General features: G+C 38.8%; 1 protein-coding gene across 1 annotated transcript in view; it reads right to left on the bottom strand.

Moving 5' to 3' along the window:
- Positions 1-19,204, bottom strand: part of LOC145987181 (BMP and activin membrane-bound inhibitor homolog) — a 168,905-nt gene extending 149,701 nt beyond the window's left edge. Inside the window, exon 1 of the mRNA XM_083121694.1 lies at positions 19,070-19,204. Coding sequence (XP_082977820.1) covers positions 19,070-19,139 — 70 coding nt within the window. The 5' untranslated portion in view covers positions 19,140-19,204. The remainder of the gene's footprint in view (positions 1-19,069) is intronic.
- Between the last annotated feature and the right edge of the window lie 327 nt (positions 19,205-19,531).

Here is a 19,531-nt window from a genome sequence, read left to right on the forward strand (position 1 = left end):
TTTTCCGTTGCTGCGTAATGACCGGGGGGGGGGGGGTCGAAATAGAGCGGCATCTGCCGCCACCTCCCAGGGAGGCAAAAATGACTGCTTCAGGAGGAGTGTTATGGTGCAATTGTAGCGATTTAACACGTTGGCATGTTATTATCTGCCGTTGCAGTTCCATACCAGTGTATACGGGTTTTGGAAGTGAAAAGTTAAAACGCCACCAGTGCATTAATGCAATGAAAAATAATATATATATTTTTTTTATTTTGTTTGAAATTACTCAAATAAGGGAATTGTATGAAGAAGTCTTCTTTGCAGTATTTTTGGTAATTTTACTTATGTGTTAGTTCATATTTTGCGAATTTTTAGTCCATATGTATGTAGCTACATACAAAGTCACTTGTTAGTACATATTAATCCTAGTCCTGGTATAATGCATGATGTTTAAAACTCAATGTTAGATAGACCTGAATTCTCTAATTTTATTGTTGTATGTAACAGCTGTGCATCGGCGCACTGCATCGATTTTTCTATCTGCTCTATTAGCAACACTGCTTTTTTAGTTGTTTCGCGCATCGCATGGCAGAATTATCTGCGCTGGACTCTACCCAGTGCGGCGACCTGTTCACCCAGCGATGTGTCTCTGCTCACGAACCTTTCGAAAGCTGCATGTTCCAATTTTTTGTCTGTTTTGTGACGTGCGTCCAGATCCGTCTGCGTGGTGTTGTAAGCGATGTCGTGATCTTTGCATGCCGCGTCCAACGGATTCACACCCTTGTCTCCTCTCTCCAATTTTTTCTCGAGGTTGGTACCCGGTTCGCAGTACTGGTAGCCAGGTAAATGCATCTCAAAAAGTAACTTGTTACCTTTTGACAACAGGCACCTGTACGTGTTCTCGAAAAGTTTGGAGCAATCCAAATACCAGTAACTGATGAAACTGTACGATGGTCTGGACATTGCAACGTTTGCCTCGGAAATAAAACCACTCGACGATTGTCGTGAAAATTTAGTCGTTGTGTTTGACGACGCCATCTTGGAAAATCAAAATGAAATTCGCAACTTTTTCACGCAAGGTCGTCACAAAAAAAAATGGATTGCTTCTACCTAGCTCAAATATTTTCCAAAATTCCAAAACAGTTAGTACGCGACAACGCTAATTTCATATGTTTGTTTCGTCAAGATTATACCAACCTCAAGCACGCGTACGATGACTACGTAGGCGGAGACATGAACTACAATTAATTTTCGGAACGTTGCTGCTCTACTTGCTGGAACGGTGACGATTTCGGATTCGCGACGATCGACATGACGAGGAAACCCAACGACGGAAAATACAGAAACAAAATCAACGACTTTCTAAACGTTGTAACGTTGTGAGAAACGACGTTTATTTATATATATACGTATATAAATAAACGTCGTTTCTCACAACGTTACAACGTTTAGAAAGTCGTTGATTTTGTTTCTGTATTTTCCGTCGTTGGGTTTCCTCGTCATGTCGATCGTCGCGAATCCGAAATCGTCACCGTTCCAGCAAGTAGAGCAGCAACGTTCCGAAAATTAATTGTAGTTCATGTCTCCGCCTACGTAGTCATCGTACGCGTGCTTGAGGTTGGTATAATCTTGACGAAACAAACATATGAAATTAGCGTTGTCGCGTACTAACTGTTTTGGAATTTTGGAAAATATTTGAGCTAGGTAGAAGCAATCCATTTTTTTTGTGACGACCTTGCGTGAAAAAGTTGCGAATTTCATTTTGATTTTCCAAGATGGCGTCGTCAAACACAACGACTAAATTTTCACGACAATCGTCGAGTGGTTTTATTTCCGAGGCAAACGTTGCAATGTCCAGACCATCGTACAGTTTCATCAGTTACTGGTATTTGGATTGCTCCAAACTTTTCGAGAACACGTACAGGTGCCTGTTGTCAAAAGGTAACAAGTTACTTTTTGAGATGCATTTACCTGGCTACCAGTACTGCGGAACGGGTACCAACCTCGAGAAAAAATTGGAGAGAGGAGACAAGGGTGTGAATCCGTTGGACGCGGCATGCAAAGATCACGACATCGCTTACAACACCACGCAGACGGATCTGGACGCACGTCACAAAACAGACAAAAAATTGGAACATGCAGCTTTCGAAAGGTTCGTGAGCAGAGACACATCGCTGGGTGAACAGGTCGCCGCACTGGGTAGAGTCCAGCGCAGATAATTCTGCCATGCGATGCGCGAAACAACTAAAAAAGCAGTGTTGCTAATAGAGCAGATAGAAAAATCGATGCAGTGCGCCGATGCACAGCTGTTACATACAACAATAAAATTAGAGAATTCAGGTCTATCTAACATTGAGTTTTAAACATCATGCATTATACCAGGACTAGGATTAATATGTACTAACAAGTGACTTTGTATGTAGCTACATACATATGGACTAAAAATTCGCAAAATATGAACTAACACATAAGTAAAATTACCAAAAATACTGCAAAGAAGACTTCTTCATACAATTCCTTATTTGAGTAATTTCAAACAAAATAAAAAAAATATATATATTATTTTTCATTGCATTAATGCACTGGTGGCGTTTTAACTTTTCACTTCCAAAACCCGTATACACTGGTATGGAACTGCAACGGCAGATAATAACATGCCAACGTGTTAAATCGCTACAATTGCACCATAACACTCCTCCTGAAGCAGTCATTTTGCCTCCCTGGGAGGTGGCGGCAGATGCCGCTCTATTTCGACCCCCCCCCGGTCATTACGCAGCAACGGAAAATTGAAAATCAATATATTCCTAACTAAAACATCAAAATATAAAATAAATAATGAGACTTCTTATGTTATTTCAATACTATTCAGCGCAAAAAAATATCTCGCTCGATCACAGTTTTCAATAGGCTTATCACCCATCAAAGCATGGCAATTTTAACACAGAAAACAATATGTATCGCATTAAGCAGCAAAAATAACAGCCTCCTCTATGCAATTTCTACAAGAACACGTGCCGGAGCCAGAGTTGAAATGATGTTGGAGCTACATAATTTATTTATTTTGAATAATTCCAAAATTATGAAATATGAACAATTTGTTGCTGCTGTTCGCTGCTCTCTTGCCAAAATGCTTTATTGGGATGCTAACACCATGACTGGCTTCCTCCTTCATGAACTCGTGCACGTTGCTTAGAATTTCCCGAGCTTGGCTATGCAAGATTTTTGATTTCAACTTCGACAGAACTGGAGGCATTATGGAATTTAACATTCATTAGCAAACACACACTTTTACATACACACACACAATACACGCACACAACATCAAACCGGTCAAATACTTAGTATAAAATAAAAATATGGTGCTTCCAATCCAACAAAACTCACCGCCACTTTACCTGCCTTTTCCCCTTCCATGACAGAAATAGTGCTTCATTATTACAGTTGGCAACACTAGTTACTAGCTAGCCAATGAACATGCACTGCATAAAAGAAGCAAGCACTACGCCGTGCTATATTGCCACATTAGCGTCCCTACCGAACGGTGGGGTATTATATTTGAGCGCGTCGCTTGTCACCTAAACACTACAGCTCACAGGTCGGCAAAATCTGACATGAAAGCAGATAATACGCTTATGCCTTATTTATATATAATTTTCACGGGGCGTACAATATTGTCAACAGTATTATATTTGAGCGCGTCGCTTGTCACCTAAACACTACAGCTCACAGGTCGGCAAAATCTGACATGAAAGTAGATAATACGCTTATGCCTTATTTATATATAATTTTCACGGGGCGTTCAATATTGTCAAAGGTATTATATTTAAGTGCGTCGCTTGTCACCTAAACACTACAGCTCACAGGTCGGCAAAATCTGACATGAAAGCAGATAATACGCTTATGCCTTATTTATATATAATTTTCACGGGGCGTACAATATTGTCAACGGTATTATATTTGAGTGCGTCGCTTGTCACCTAAACACTACAGCTCACAGGTCGGGAAAATCTGACATGAAAGCAGATAATACGTTTATGCCTTATTTATATATAATTTTCACGGGGCGTTCAATATTGTCAACGGTATTATATTTCAGCAGGTCGCTTGTCACCTAAACACTACAGCTCACAGGTCGGGAAAATCTGACATGAAAGCAGATAATACGCTTATGCCTTATTTATATGTAATTTTCACGGGGCGTACAATATTGTCAACGGTATTATATTTGAGCGCGTCGCTTGTCACCTAAACACTACAGCTCACAGGTCGGCAAAATCTGACATGAAAGCAGATAATACGCTTATGCCTTATTTATATGTAATTTTCACGGGGCGTTCAATATTGTCAACGGTATTATATTTGAGCGCGTCGCTTGTCACCTAAACACTACAGCTCACAGGTCGGCAAAATCTGACATGAAAGCAGATAATACGCTTATGCCTTATTTATATGTAATTTTCACGGGGCGTTCAATATTGTCAACGGTATTATATTTGAGCGCGTCGCTTGTCGCCTAAACACTACAGCTCACAGGTCGGGAAAATCTGACATGAAAGCAGATAATACGCTTATGCCTTATTTATATATAATTTTCACGGGGCGTACAATATTGTCAACAGTATTATATTTCAGCAGGCCGCTTGTCGCCTAAACACTACAGCTCACAGGTCGGGAAAATCTGACATGAAAGCAGATAATACGCTTATGCCTTATTTATATGTAATTTTCACGGGGCGTTCAATATTGTCAACGGTATTATATTTGAGCGCGTCGCTTGTCACCTAAACACTACAGCTCACAGGTCGGGAAAATCTGACATGAAAGCAGATAATACGCTTATGCCTTATTTATATGTAATTTTCACGGGTCGTTCAATATTGTTAAGAGCGTTAGTTTTTGTAGAGCTCTCTTTTTTCCATCTTTCCTCTATACAGTAAAGTTGTAGAAGACACAATTAGCTAACCTAGCATACAACATACCTTCCTAATTAATATGGATATTGTCACACATTCCTCTTATTTTATACTGTTGTAAATAGAAAAAATTATGTACGGTAAATGTTTTGTATATTATAGGAAAAAACTGCAAAATGTCCCCCAATTTTAATTCGAATTTTATCGAATTTTTACATATTTCCACGCCACCACATATTGTCCTATTTGCTTCTTTTACTTGCCTTGCTTAATTAACTCTCGCTAATTAGCATTTTTTTGGAAGAAGTCAACTAGAACAACATATGGCGGTATGAGAAATATGTAAATTAAAGAACATTTTAGCAATATATGGGCCCTAGCAATTAGCTTCGTCGACTAAGAGTACTTCTTCAAACATCTTCAGCTAGATCGTATTACTACGCGAGGACGTTTAAAATTTTTGGGTGTTGAAAAAGTTTGACCCTACTTTTTATTTCTATTGTTTGCTAATAGATGGCGCTAATAGTACCCCCTCCCCTCCCCTCTCCCCTCTTCTCCTCTGCTGTATGACAAATAGCACAAACATAAAAATCAAGATTTTGGAGAGCAAAACATAAAATTTGCATGCATCTGATGTCGAACCGGGAACTTTTATCTTTCGGGGCGTCAACATTATTTTTTACTCAGCCGTCATATAACATGAACACACGCAAATATTCACATGTGCTTTTTATTATTTTGTGTTCGGTAAGTACAAGTATATTCTTACATAAATTATTGTTTAATTTAATAAATTGTAAAACTCGGAGCCTGCTATACTAAAACTCCTTCTGTCTATTGAAAGCGAATGTTGCGTGCATGCGGAAATAACACAGAAAAAATGCGGATGGAAGCAATTTAAAATCACTGGGGCAAGGTCAGTATTACGAGAGCGTAAAAACACGTGTTTTCATTCAACTTCGAAAAATAAGAATAAATGTGTGCATACAGAACACATATGCTTTCTTTTCACAGTTGTAAAAACATATAAATTGTACATGAAGTAAGTTACGAGAAGGCTCTCTTTTTTATGTCTGTGTATATGTTGTACAATTAGGTACAATATTGTACAATTAGGTACAAATTGTTGTACAATTATTTTCCCCAGTTGTCCAGTTGGAGTTGGGGGGGCATAACACTGGTATTATTTGTAATCACAGTGCTTACTCATGTATTTTGTTTAATATTTTATTTCAAATTCACTGTCAGAAACTAGTGTTGTTAGTTTCTGCATGTAGGTTTATTTACTCTGTTGGTTGTCACTGTCAAGTTTTTAGTATTCGTACAGCATAAAAAGCTATAACCCCCCTCTCAAAATATATACATTGTATACGCCAAGATGCCCAATAGCCTGGCAACACATCATGAAAAAACATGCCAAGAAGACCCAGTGGGTTTATAAGTCAGTGCTGCCAATTCCTATTTGTAGGTTAGCTTAGCCAGTGAAAAATCATATAGTAGAATTTTTGTAGAGTGGATGTTTGCGAGTTCCACGACGCGCTGCCTGCCGATACTCTATGCAGCGTCATCCTGATTGCAGAGAAGTCCTTCGTCCACGACGTGAAGAACGAGAGGGTGACGGAACAGTTTTAAATTCATAAAAAATTGCCACATACTAAAAATCAACATCCAACACATTTTAGGTTATATAAAATTTGTGAAAACCTTATAATACTGAAATATTAAAACAAACAGAGTCCCCCCTGTAGGTTAGTTCGGTGCGTAAATAAAAAAAATGATAGGTTAAGTTATATCACTTAGGATCGTAAAAAAAATTAAAAAATCGTAAAAAAAAAGATAGGTTAAGTTGTATCACGTAAGATCGTGATATACCTACCAAGTACGAGTGGGGAAAAAAATGAGTGCGGTGAAAATTTGTACTAAAACATCGCTAAACGCTATAACATCGACAAAAAATTGTCAAAATATCTCAAAAACTTATATTCGATTGATAAAAAAAAAATACCTACAAAATATGATCCTCAAATAATGACGTTCAAACAGTGCATAAATAAAAAAAATGATAGGTTAAGTTATATCACTTAGGATCATAAAAAAATTAAATAATCGTAAAAAAAGGATAGGTTAAGTTGTATCACGTAACATCATGATATACCTACCAAGTACGAGTGGGGAAAAAATGAGTATGGTGAAAATTTGTACTAAAACATCGCTAAACGCTAAAACATCGACAAAAAATTGTCAAAGTATGTCAAAAAGTGATATTCGATTGATAAAAAAAGAGGATACCTACTAAGTACTATTTTGAAGCGCCCAATAAGCACTACTCACTCGCGTTACTCGTGTCGGTGAGGAAGAATTATAAACTCGTGAAATGGACGATGGTACAAAAAAATATATGCCTCTCCCACGGTTCGAAACTGTCAGTACAAAATATTGTCTTATTTTTAAAATTTACGGGCAAATATGGTTTGTCACGTAGCAATTTTCGCTTATCTCTTTCTCAAGGGGTTCCATTGCCTCTCTGATGTCGTAGTGGTAACGTCTTCGCCATGTAATGAAAGGCTTCCGAATTCAATACCAAATAGAGAGGCATTTGGTTCGGATCCCATTTTAATCTGTAGGTCCAGTGCATGAACTGGACTTAAACAATTAACGTGTGGCATGTGGTCTGTGATGAGAACCATCATTTCAGCGAACCTTCTTGACAATGACTCTAATATCACTTGAAAGAATAGTATTTCCTTACGAGTAGCTTCGTCAAGAAACCAGTTCCTGAAATTTTCTTCTGGAGGCATCGTAGCACCCAGCTGTTTGTTGTGGCTGGGGCACGAGTCATGTGACTCATGCTATCAAAGCTCAATCCTTCCCGAGAAGTCAGAATCACCAGGCAAACTTAAGCGAATATTTTGTTATTTGGGTTGCATAAACAACAGGCTTAAGACGTTACGAAATTCTACGTCCCGTGGCCCAGGTATTTTTTTCTAAGACTGTACAGGTCAACCCTTTCGGAAATGATCCCAATGTCAACTTCACTTTCACGCAGTACACTCTGGACTGCATTTTGCAGACTAGCGAGGCTCTGGCGCGTGGAGTTGTAGCCAATAATTCTCTGTAAGACTTGTGTAGTGTCTTCCAATTTGTGACTGTCCCACACCCATATCATCATTCAACCTCATCATTGCGATTAGCCGAAGTGGAAGTGAAGCGACGTAAAATAACCCAATTCAATCAATCAATCAAGTCTATCGAAAAGTGTTTACGTGAATATTATTTTCATGAAGATCGACCTCAACAACAGCTACCTAGGCTGTGATGCTAATAATGACAGATGTTGAATGATTTTTTGCTTTATTTTACTTCGCATTTTGTGCCTCTTTTGGCTAACTTGCGAAGATGGGGATGAGTGATGACATGATGAAATTGATGAACGCACACTCACAAACATCCATGCCAAAGTCAGGATTCGAACCCGGGACCTCTGGCGAGAACTTGAATGACTTTTATTAGGTATGCTATAATACTTAAAAAATATACAAATATGTAAACGTTATTTCCGAAGTTATCTGAACCACTATTAGAATTTCAGAAATATCCAATTAAAAATTGTCGTAAACATGCTTAAAAAAGCCAGAGGGATACGCTTAAAATCAAGTTTCTTCAAACTCTGCGATTTTAGAACATGCCAAACCAGCTTTCAAATTCAAGGGTGCGATTCTGTGTACTTGAACGTACGCCCTGCAGCTTACTACACACGCTAGTTGTAAAAACTCACTTCATAAGAGGAATAGCCAACCCCTTCATATTTCAACTGTACAAAGATGTTGGATACCAGCTGACTACCCACTCCCAAGACAGGGATAGAGTATATAGAGTGTGCGAATTAACGGGAAGGGGGGCGGCATGCAGGTGATTTCCCGCTCACACATTTTTTTATCCCTGGAAGGAGATTATTTTTAACCCTGCCAGGAATGGATATATACCCCTCTAAGAAATGTGTTCAGTACTAAGGTTGATGAGAGCACTATTATTCAAACAAATTGTGCCTTAAAATATATGAGGGTTGAACAGCATGCTCTACTAGAAGGCTTTGCTAGAGGGCCATTTAACTACTCCTATTTTACAACATAGTCCCCTACAACTTGATTGCACTCTTCCAATCGTGCTCTCAATTCCGGCAAGAAAAAATCTTCCGACTGCTCCTGAAACCATACGTTTACAGAATCCATCACTTTAGAATCGCTGCTGAAGCTCTGCCAACGCAGGTACTTTTTGGGATTTTTTTATCCATGTCATATGAGGGGACAGACTCAACTACAGTCTTCCTTATATCATTATAAATGTCCGTTGGTGACAGTTTTTTTTAGCAAATATTTGATGACTGCACGAATAACAGTTTTCTCCATCTCTCGGATGCTTACACTTCTCATACTTCAGTCACATGTGAAACAAAACAAAAAAGATTTGATCAAGGAAACTCGCTGGGTGTTCCAGACTAAGATAGTATATGCAGCACACGAAAAAATAATGTATCTCCAAGAATTGGAAGTGTGCCAGGGGCAGAGAATGCTGATCAACCCTCGTATGTTTGCATTGAATTGAACTAGATCGATATCTCTTTTTGTGTATGAGTTTGGGTTCTTTTAGAATGCAAATAGCTATGGTAAGTGTTTCTAAATTATGTGTAAATGTTATCATAAGATTTAGTGACTTGAGTAAGAACCGATGTTCTAAGGTACTCAACTACTCAGAACTACAAGGCAATCATTTATTTTATTGACTGGTAACATATACAAATTTGCATATTTAAAAATCTTACCTCGCAAAATTAAATCACGAATACGCCCCCAAAGCAAAAATCTTAATTCGCACAGTGGGTATATATCGTATCAATCCATAAGATTATATTTTATTTAAAGCCTCTCTGATGCTTCATGTTGACCAGGGCATTCACTTGTTTATCTCAGTTGCCTCAACCTCTGTGGTATGTAAATAATGCACAGTGTTGTGCTATGCAAACTTCCTGAGGTATTCAGGATATAGGAAGTTCCATCAGCCTATGGAGTCAGCTGTTTGCAATAGAGGCAGTAAAAATCACGATTCGGCATGGAGGAAGCTCTCTATGGCCTGGGGGATATAGAGGTGAGACAGACTGAGAAGGGACTGACTTTTGATATGGATTGAGGAGAGAGAAGAGCTTAGAGAAAGGAGTTGAGGGAAAGTGAGGCGAGTCCTGGTCAACCTGCAACGAAGCCTACAGAGGACTTAGTTTATTTTATTCTTCGAAATTATCATCACTCTTCAGATAGACAGGTAATTATCCTAACCCAGCCATGATTCAGGTTCAAAGGTTCATAAAACCCAATGAATGACCATTGTCTTTTCTAATTGTTAAGCTGTTTAGTTTTAGTTGTGCCTTTCGCACTGCCAAGCGTTTAACTTGTCATGTTAATGACAAGTGCTCTCATCATCGAGGATGAAGGATGAATGAGTTACATCACCCAGCAATTAATTGTGGAAGTGACTGGTTCTGATCCCCATCATTCTGTAGAATGATACGATATTATACCTCTGGGTATATGGAGTGTTCGCCACTGTGTTATGAAAATGATAGAAAAACTTACATCTCAGAGCCGACTTGGAAATTTCTCTCCGTCACATTTCATGATGGAAAATATTTTTTGATATTTTGCTCACACACGACGATACTAATCTGGAAACCATAAGTTGCCTGATAACCCACACATCGAGAGTATTACGAAACCGAGCTCTCATATCGCGACAAAAATTTCCTTCATGATTTGCAGAGGTAATTGCCGAAAGCAAGGGAGTTGAGGATGTTTTTCTCGGTTGGAACTTTGGTGGCCCAGCTCTTCCACGGGAATAATTCATGGGCCAAAATAGATAATTTGTGAGAATGGAGTCAAGATAGAGAGAGAGAGAGGACGTAACTCCACCTCGCACATCTTCTGCAACACGTGGACGCCGTTTCCCACTTCACTTTGCGTCCCGGTCTCATTTGGACGGGCGCCACAACACTCAAGTGTTCACCTCGGTAAACACACGCACGTTGAAAGTGGATCAGCGTGGTGAGGCATTGATCTCGCGGGCGTCTCTGGAAGAAGATTCCGGTTGCTGGGTTGTTCTGCGTTGTTGTGCACCGCCCATCAAGCGGTTGCTGACTTGAGAACACGTCTGTCACATGCGAAATGTCAGGTTGATTGATTGATTTTTTTACTTCTCATTTGTGCCACTTTTGGCTAATCGCGAAGATGAGAATTAGCGATGATATGATGAAATTGATGAAGGGACACTAGCAAAGAACACTCACGTCCAGGCCGGGATTCAAACCCGGGACACCCTGCGTCGTAGCGCGCTCTGATAACCACTCCTCTACGGAGATCGGCGAATGCCAATCTGAGTACTGTCATGGTTGCAAAAACCTATTCGTTTGGGAATATTCAAAGTTTGTCCGAACCTTTACAATAATTTGGCGGTTTCTCAGCATTTCTGATCATTTTGGAGGGGGAGGGGGGGTTAAGTCTACTTTATGGACATAAGCTACTCGGGACTGAAGCTATAGTTTAAAGTGGAATCCGAATTACCCCCTTAATTACAAGGCGACGACGTTACCACATCCTGGAGGCCGAAACCTTTCTTGACGATTTGTTTATTGGATAACCTTTACCTTCACCGCAAGATCAGTTTACAAATGATTTAGCACATTGTTTAACATTAATTCACTCATTGTTCCATGCCCAATGGACAAGGTTCCCAATGTAACCTCCAGCGTACCTTATACTAGGGATGGCCAAACGGATCCGGATCCGAAAAATCCGGATCCGGATCCGAAAATTCCTAATCTGGATCCGGATCTGGATCCGGATCCGATAGTTTCGGATCTCAATCCCATTATAATATTACCACACCTTAAAAGGTATTATGATCTTCGATTACAAAGAAATTTTTCATTAGTTAGTCCTACAAGAATTTTTTCAAGTGTTGTTCCTAAAATACTCTGCTACGCATCGGCTAACACACACGTGCACAAAAATAATCTTACTTGCTTAACATAAAATGTCAGAGGTGATTTTGTAAATGCCATTGAAACGAATATGTATTCATTCGAATGTATTGGAAATGGAAATAAATGTGACACATTCCATTCCAGGATGAAACCTTTAACACATATAACAAGATAGAAATGTTATACAAAAATTATACAATTTTTCTACAGTTACAGTTTTACAAATTAAAATAAAACATTATAATATATGCAGTGTTATATAATTACAAAGTATAAGACTAACAAGGGAGGTGTTCTAAGTGTCCCCCTCCCATTTCCATGAAAATTGGCAGGTTTATAGTGGGGCCCAATGGAAGAAATACGTATTTTTTTTGTTTCAGCTAAAATACTGTCTTAGGGGGCAAAACCCCCTCAAATGTCAAGATGAGGACAAATTGAAGTAGGCATTTGACCTCCGTGTCCCCCTCCGATTTCCATGAAACTTGGCAGGTGTATAAAGGGACCCAAAGGAAGAAATACGTGTTTTTTTTTTGTTTCGGCTAAAAAACTGTTTTAGGGGCAAACCCCCTCAAATATCAAAATGAGGACAAATTTAAGTGGGCATTTGACCCCTGTGTCCCCCTCCGATTTTCATGAAACTTCGCAGGTGTATAGAGGGTCCCAAAGGAAGAAATACGTGTTTTTTGTTTCGGCTAAAAAAAACTGTTTTAGGGTGCAAAACCCGCCTCAAATGTCAAGACGAGGACAAATTTACGTGGGGATCATCTGACCCCTGTGTCCCCCTCCGATTTCCATGAAATTTGGCAGGTGTATAGAGAGGCCCTATGCCCCCTGTTTCTTCCTATGCCATATTTACGTAGTTTCGCGGTCAGATCCCCACTTCAATTTCTCCTCATCTTGACATTTGAGGGGGGGGGGGGGTTGCCCCCTAAAACCGTTTTTTAGCTGAAACACAAAAACACGTATTTCTTCCTTTGGGCCTCTCTATACACCTGCCAAGTTTCATGGAAATCGGAGGGGGAGACTTAGACCTCCCTTGTATATGTATTAATTAATTACAACGCGCATATATATATATATATATATATATATATGTGTGTGTGTGTGTGTGTGTGTGTGTTTATATATATATATATATATATATATATATATATTAGCAGGTAACAATATGTTATAAACACATTCTTACTTTCCAAAGAAGCGCATGTGGGATGGCAAAACGGATCCGGATCCGAAAGTTCTGGATCCAGATCCGAAAGTTCCGGATCCGCGGATCCGGATCCGAAAACTTTTAGGATCCGGATCTTTAGGATCCGGAACCAACCGGATCCGGATCTGGCCATCCCTACCTTATACTAGTCAGTTCTTCTTAATCAGTGTTCAACCAATTTCTGAGTTTCAGTGTTGCATTTTTCACCAAGTCTTTCCAGCACAGTTGCAGTTCTTTGTCGGTCCATTTCACAGTCTATTCTTCACCGTAGCCACATTTCTTTTATTTCTTCGTAGCATCCACGTTTCTTTGCCATAGAACGCCACACACTACACAAAATACTACTTCATTGCTCTCTTCCTTTGTTCTTTGTTCATAGGTCCACAAAACAAACTTCTCTTTCTATTAAAAGCCTTCTCTGTTACTGATGTTCTCGCTTTGACTTCATTACTGCAGTTCATATCCCTGCTTATGAGTACATTCAAGGTGTCTGAAACGAAAACTATACTATAAATTTGTTCAATTCATTTGCCTCGAGTACTCATGTTACATTTCTTTGGTTCTCTTCCGACAACAAGTGCATTGGTTTTATTGCCATTTATTTTCATCCCTTTCTGTTCACGGTCCTTTCGTCTTTCGTTAAAAGACCACATGTGCGCAAGCCTTATTTATTTTATTCCACTTTCTCCTGTTATTACCCCTTTCTTAATGGTAATGGTCACCTTCCAGTAGTGACGCTTGCGTCCAGCGTGTAATCCTCACTGTTGAGAAAAGTTCAACAGTTTTATGAGAGGGAGCCTGGTTGCTGGAAGGAACCCTCGTGTTGCGAAATCTATAAATGGGTCAGTGAGGAATGTTTGTCGATGGGTGTGTGTGCGGGGAAGGGGGGGGGGGTTAAGGTACATGAAGTTGTTTTTTGTGTGAAAAATTGGGTTAAGTTGCAAAATTATTTGGGTGGCGTGTGGGTCGAAATAGATAGCATTTTACCTGAACATTGTTACATTAACGTCTCTATTCCTTCAAGATTGTCTGCAGTCAATGCCTATTTGGCGCAGTTTTCTTTTTATTTATTTGAACATAAATTCATGTGTTGCCAAATATGGACGTCCGGAAGTGGGACAAGGCGGTGGTAAAGCCCCACCTGGAAAATTTAATTTCAACCTAACAATATAGCTAGGTATATTTCATACATATAATTTCATTTCAGACACAGTAATTTATGTTTATTATTAACTTCCTTCTTTGGGGTGGATTTCCCTCTGGAACGGGCTCATATGCACGCGAATCCTTTGTATTACTTATTGACAGGTCCTCGTATATATTTTCTTGTCACTTAACTCCAAAAGTTACAGTCTGTATTTAGGTCTATCTTTGACCTCTTATGTATGAACCTTCAGATTCTTCAACACAGGCAAGTCCGAATCTGTCAGCGAGCAAAACTGGCGGCGTTACTTTCAACATTTCCCTAAACTAACCTTCCCAAAGCTTGCGGCGCCGGCTGAAACGCGCCACCAACTATACCCATATCAACCACAGTGCAGGGTAGGGCTGTGTCGCAAAAAGAGGTTCGTAGGTACTTTAACAACGAGATCTGTTAGGAATTCCAAATTTTCATCTTTCTCCCAACTTCTTATAAACTTACATATCTTTGTCAAAGGGTCCCAGGTTCGAATCCCGCTCGGGCTTGTTTGTTTGTGAATGTCCATTCATCAATTTCATCACTTTTCCCCATCTTCGCAAATTAGCCAAGAGGCAAAAGTAGAAGTAAAATAAACAAAATCAATCAATGGATCAATCAATCTTGCATACCTTTGCATATGAGAACTTTAGTTTGTGAGGATTTTGACACACACACACACATTATTTTATTTATTCTTTCCTCTTTATGTTAGCAATCATTATTAACTATTCTTTCCATCTTGTTCTACATTTTTATAAACAGTTTTATAAGCATGAACAATATATTTACCTTTCTAGCTTAGTGCTGTCATCTACTTTTAACTTTCGAAAACTTTACGTCCATGTGGCTCTCCGGGTACGTAACACAATTGGCACGCAAGAGGAAAATAAATTGAACATCATTCACAAAATAGCCACTAAGATGCCATAACATTTTCTACAAGAACATCATCACAAGATCACAATGGTTGTAAGGCAAGACACATAGAGCTTAAACGAAAGGAGAAAAAATGTGTGTTATGGAAGATTGATACAGTTAAAAACATATTTTCCAACCATTTCCTAGGCAGAATTAGGTGAGAAACAAGATTTAAAAAAATATTTTCTAAAAAAATTATTACCCAAAATTAAGTGGGGAGTTTGTATACCATAGTTTCCAAACTTAACGTGCTCCGACATTCAGGCGCATCTCTCTGAAAGATCCTTCTCCCCAGATGACTAGCTTAAAGCTTTATCTACACGAGAACATAATGCTTTATCTTTTTCGAACAGGACTCAAGAGTCCCCGGGAAGCCATCACACGTGAGCAAGCTCAGGCATTAACAACACTGTAAGTGAGAACAAAACAAGGAAAATCTTGTGATCTTAGTAGAGTCTTAGCCTAGATGACAAGATCTCGTATCATTTTTGTTTCATGAATAAACACGAATCGAATTTTGATGTTTATTCCCAGCATAGATGTATTTCTGGAGGCGCGAACAATGCATTAATTAATGCCTGTCATAATATCCACATTCATGTATTTATAACTTAGGAGAAAACATCACATTAATTTCAAAATGATAGATTTCTTTGCATGTAGAAACATATAAACTGTATCGGCAGTTTATTGGAAAAGTTGACGCATTACAAGGGGCCATCTAGCGTCATCAAATGCAATCAAGAACAACAAGTAATTAATTTTTATCATAATGATTTTTTTAGAGATTTCTTTAGATACAACATTCTTTTGAATTTGAGTTTGATAAATCTTTCAGACGTTAAAAAATGTATATTTTTAGTGTGCGAATTTAACAATTTTATTTGTTACGGATGCTATTGGATGTTATCTGTTGCTGGATCTATGATTCCTATACGATAATATTAACAATAGTAATATCTAGAAGAGACTTTAATATAAAAGCTACACCAGGGGCGCCGACTATTCAAAATTATTGGGGGGGGGGCTCTTATCACTGAAATAAATTAATGAATGACTCACTCTCTCCCTTTTTTAAGTTTTGGCCTCAGTATTCGGAATCTCATAAAAGCCCATGAATTCCTCAAAAATATCAATTTTTTTATTCACAGTTCTAATGCAGAATATTAATTGTCCACGGATGGATATGTCACAAGTTTCGTCAACCATAATAGCAAAATATTTCCGACTTATAATATCTTCTACCACGGAGCGCAAAACAGATCTCCCTAATATATCAATGATCTCGTTCTGAATGTCATGTGAGAGCCATTTGTAGCCCGAACGTCCCATCCACTACCCTAGTTCATGCACATCGTCTTTTGAAACTCTTTTTAGTAAGAATTTTAACAATACTCATAATTACATACTTAGTATATAGTAATAAGTCATGTGTTTTGCTGTCTCTGGACATAGCCCCCCCCCAAAGTTGATGGTATAGCGGTCTCAGCCCCAAAATTGATGGTCTAGAACATTTTAAATGTGTATTTAAAGTTCATGTGGCACAATTCAGAGTAAACTTTACAAGAGAAGCAAAATAATACATTAGATCCTCTAAAGCAAAATTATTTGGGGGATCTGCCCCCACATCGCATCCCCCCCCAAGCCCCATGGAGTCGGCGCCTATGAGCTACACATTATTTTCGTTACATGAAGATTTTCCCCCATTATCCGCGATTTGCGATTGCATTTCCAATAAACACACACACGATCTTGTATTGCAGAAAATTGAACTTGCTTCCATTTATTATTTATTTTATTTATTCATTTATTATTCTTATGATTACTATCGGCTCTTGAAATGGAAAAGATTAGCTGGAGGTATGTTTACTCGAGGCTTGAGGTTAGCTTGGGGGGGGGGAGTGCTTATATGGTTTAAAATGGTGACAATGAGATGGGGGGGATGCTTTGAGAAAATTTCGTTAGCTGGGAATATGGCATCCCCCCCCCCCCCGACTACTGCTACAATTCCTGAGATGAAAAGTGGGGATGCTGAACTGAATAGGAGGGGTGACCTCTCGCACGCTAGTGGTGCGTAATCAATCATATTCTTATGGAAAAGAAATAAGATGAGATTATCGTACAGTGGCGTACCGTACGATGGGGAAATATCCTCCTCATTACCACACTTTTCTTTAAAAAATATGCCGAAATATGTAACGTAAATGCTAGAAAAGCTGAAACTTGGAATTCCACTAACTTAAGAAATTCACAAAAAAGGTACTCATTACGATTTTTTTGCCATTAATCTTGTGCATTTATAAGGATATACACAGTGAGTGCACAAATGAGTGAAAATGTGCGCTCCTGGTGTACATTTTGCATACCACGAGCGCACATCTTTAAGTACACAGTTGCTAAATTTAAACAAAAGAAGAATTATTTTCTTGTCAGAAGAAATTCTCAACTGCAATACAACTATACTATACATTTGCGTTACAATGCTTCACGCAATCGTTGTTCAATATATCTAAATTTAAAACCAACATTTCTACTTTTATAATGAAAAATGTAAATTGATTAATTGATTTGGTTTAGTTTACCTCGATTCTCTGCAACTTTTGGCTAATTGCCAAGATGAGAATGAATAATGAAATGATGAAATTGATGAAGAGACATTCACATCGATGCCCAGGTTGGGATTCGAACCCGGAACCCCTGAATGACAGCGCACTGTGCTATACACTCCACTACGGCGTGGTGGCGAAAAGAAAAACAACATTTTTTATTATGAAGATGTCTCCTTCCACTGCTGCTGGTTTCAGGTTTCTATGTTTAATGAAACTGATAATTTCAATATATCTGTGTGTGTGTGTTTCTGTAAAATAAACCCATAAACTCTCTCTCTCTCACACACAGTAGTTGTAGCTAAATTGTCATTTTGAAACTTTCATATTTGGTCCACGCAAATATAGTATTTTTGGGACTTTTAGTTAGTTTGGAGTAAACCTAGATAATTTCCATCTTAATGCTATTTTCTTTGTGAGTTTTGGTTAACTTTTGGCATAAAATTGCTGGACCATTATTATGAATTAAAGAGCGCATACTTTTAAGGTAATAAGCAAATAATTTTAGTCTTTTTCGATGCTACCAATATGTAGCTTTGTTAACTGAAAGTCAAATGCACGAGCAACGAAAATATTCAATTAAAACACACGTGTTTACTTGGACAACCAATCAGTAGTGTTGATGAAATGCAGTTTGGCAGGGCTTTGTGTGCTGACATAATTAAAACGCCTGCCCCCTTGGCGGAGTGGTTAGCACATCGCGCTTCGAATCCCGGCCTGCGCATGGGTGTTTGTGAGTGTCTATTCATCAATTTAATCGTATCATCACTCATCCACATCTTCTCAATTACCCAAAAGTGGCAGAAAAGCAAAGTAAAATAAACCAAATCAATTATTAAAGCGATTGACAGGTGTGCATAAAGGGGCTTGTTCCGAAAGACAAATAATACATCACCATGTTCGTTCAATTTGCTCTCCTTGACATGAGGTTGAAGGATAAGAACAAACGTTATTAAACAAAAGTACAATTCCATTAAAAAAATGCAGAAGAATAAAACTGTCTCTCCTTTTCTCTAGAAAAGAAGAACACAGAGAGAGAAGAAATGAAAGAAGTTCGAAAAAGATAGGGATGGAGCGGAAGAGTAGAGAATTAGAGGAAAGAAGAAAGAAGGAATTTCTACCTTCGTTGCCAATTGGACGTGCGAACATATGTTAATAGGCGAATTGAACAACAGCTCGCGAGAATTGCATTTTAAAGAACAGCAGTACGGAAAAGAAAGACGACAACCCACTTACCTTGCGCGGAACAGCAGAAGATCAACAGTTGTAAAAACAAATGACAGTTGACACTCACTTCCAACTTCATATCATAGAGAAAAACTAATTCACGAGACTGAATTGATTGCACTGCCCTCTACTGGCAACATCGGGTCACCTGCTAGGCGCGAAGTGTTTATCCGGTTGAGCGCTCTAGAGCCTTGCTTCTTTTTTTTCCTCCCCACTCCAGATCGTCTTTACCACGTGACCCAGAACGTCATCATCTCCAGTTGTCAAAGGAGAGAGAATTAATGTACCTGCCCCAGTGCTTTACGTTACAACACACATCCTGGTTTATTTTTCATGGATGTTGTTGTTTTTCTTCTCAAAATCTTGGTCTTCTGGCACTGGGGAAGCGAACAGAAGGCAGGGAGGTAGCAACTGTTTATACAGTTTTTGCTCCAAACGGGAGCTGGAAGTTTTAACACCAGCTGTTAGGGA

Source organism: Lepisma saccharinum, chromosome 4, assembly GCF_977018435.1.
Source record: "Lepisma saccharinum chromosome 4, izLepSacc3.1, whole genome shotgun sequence".
Classification (NCBI taxonomy): domain Eukaryota; kingdom Metazoa; phylum Arthropoda; class Insecta; order Zygentoma; family Lepismatidae; genus Lepisma; species Lepisma saccharinum.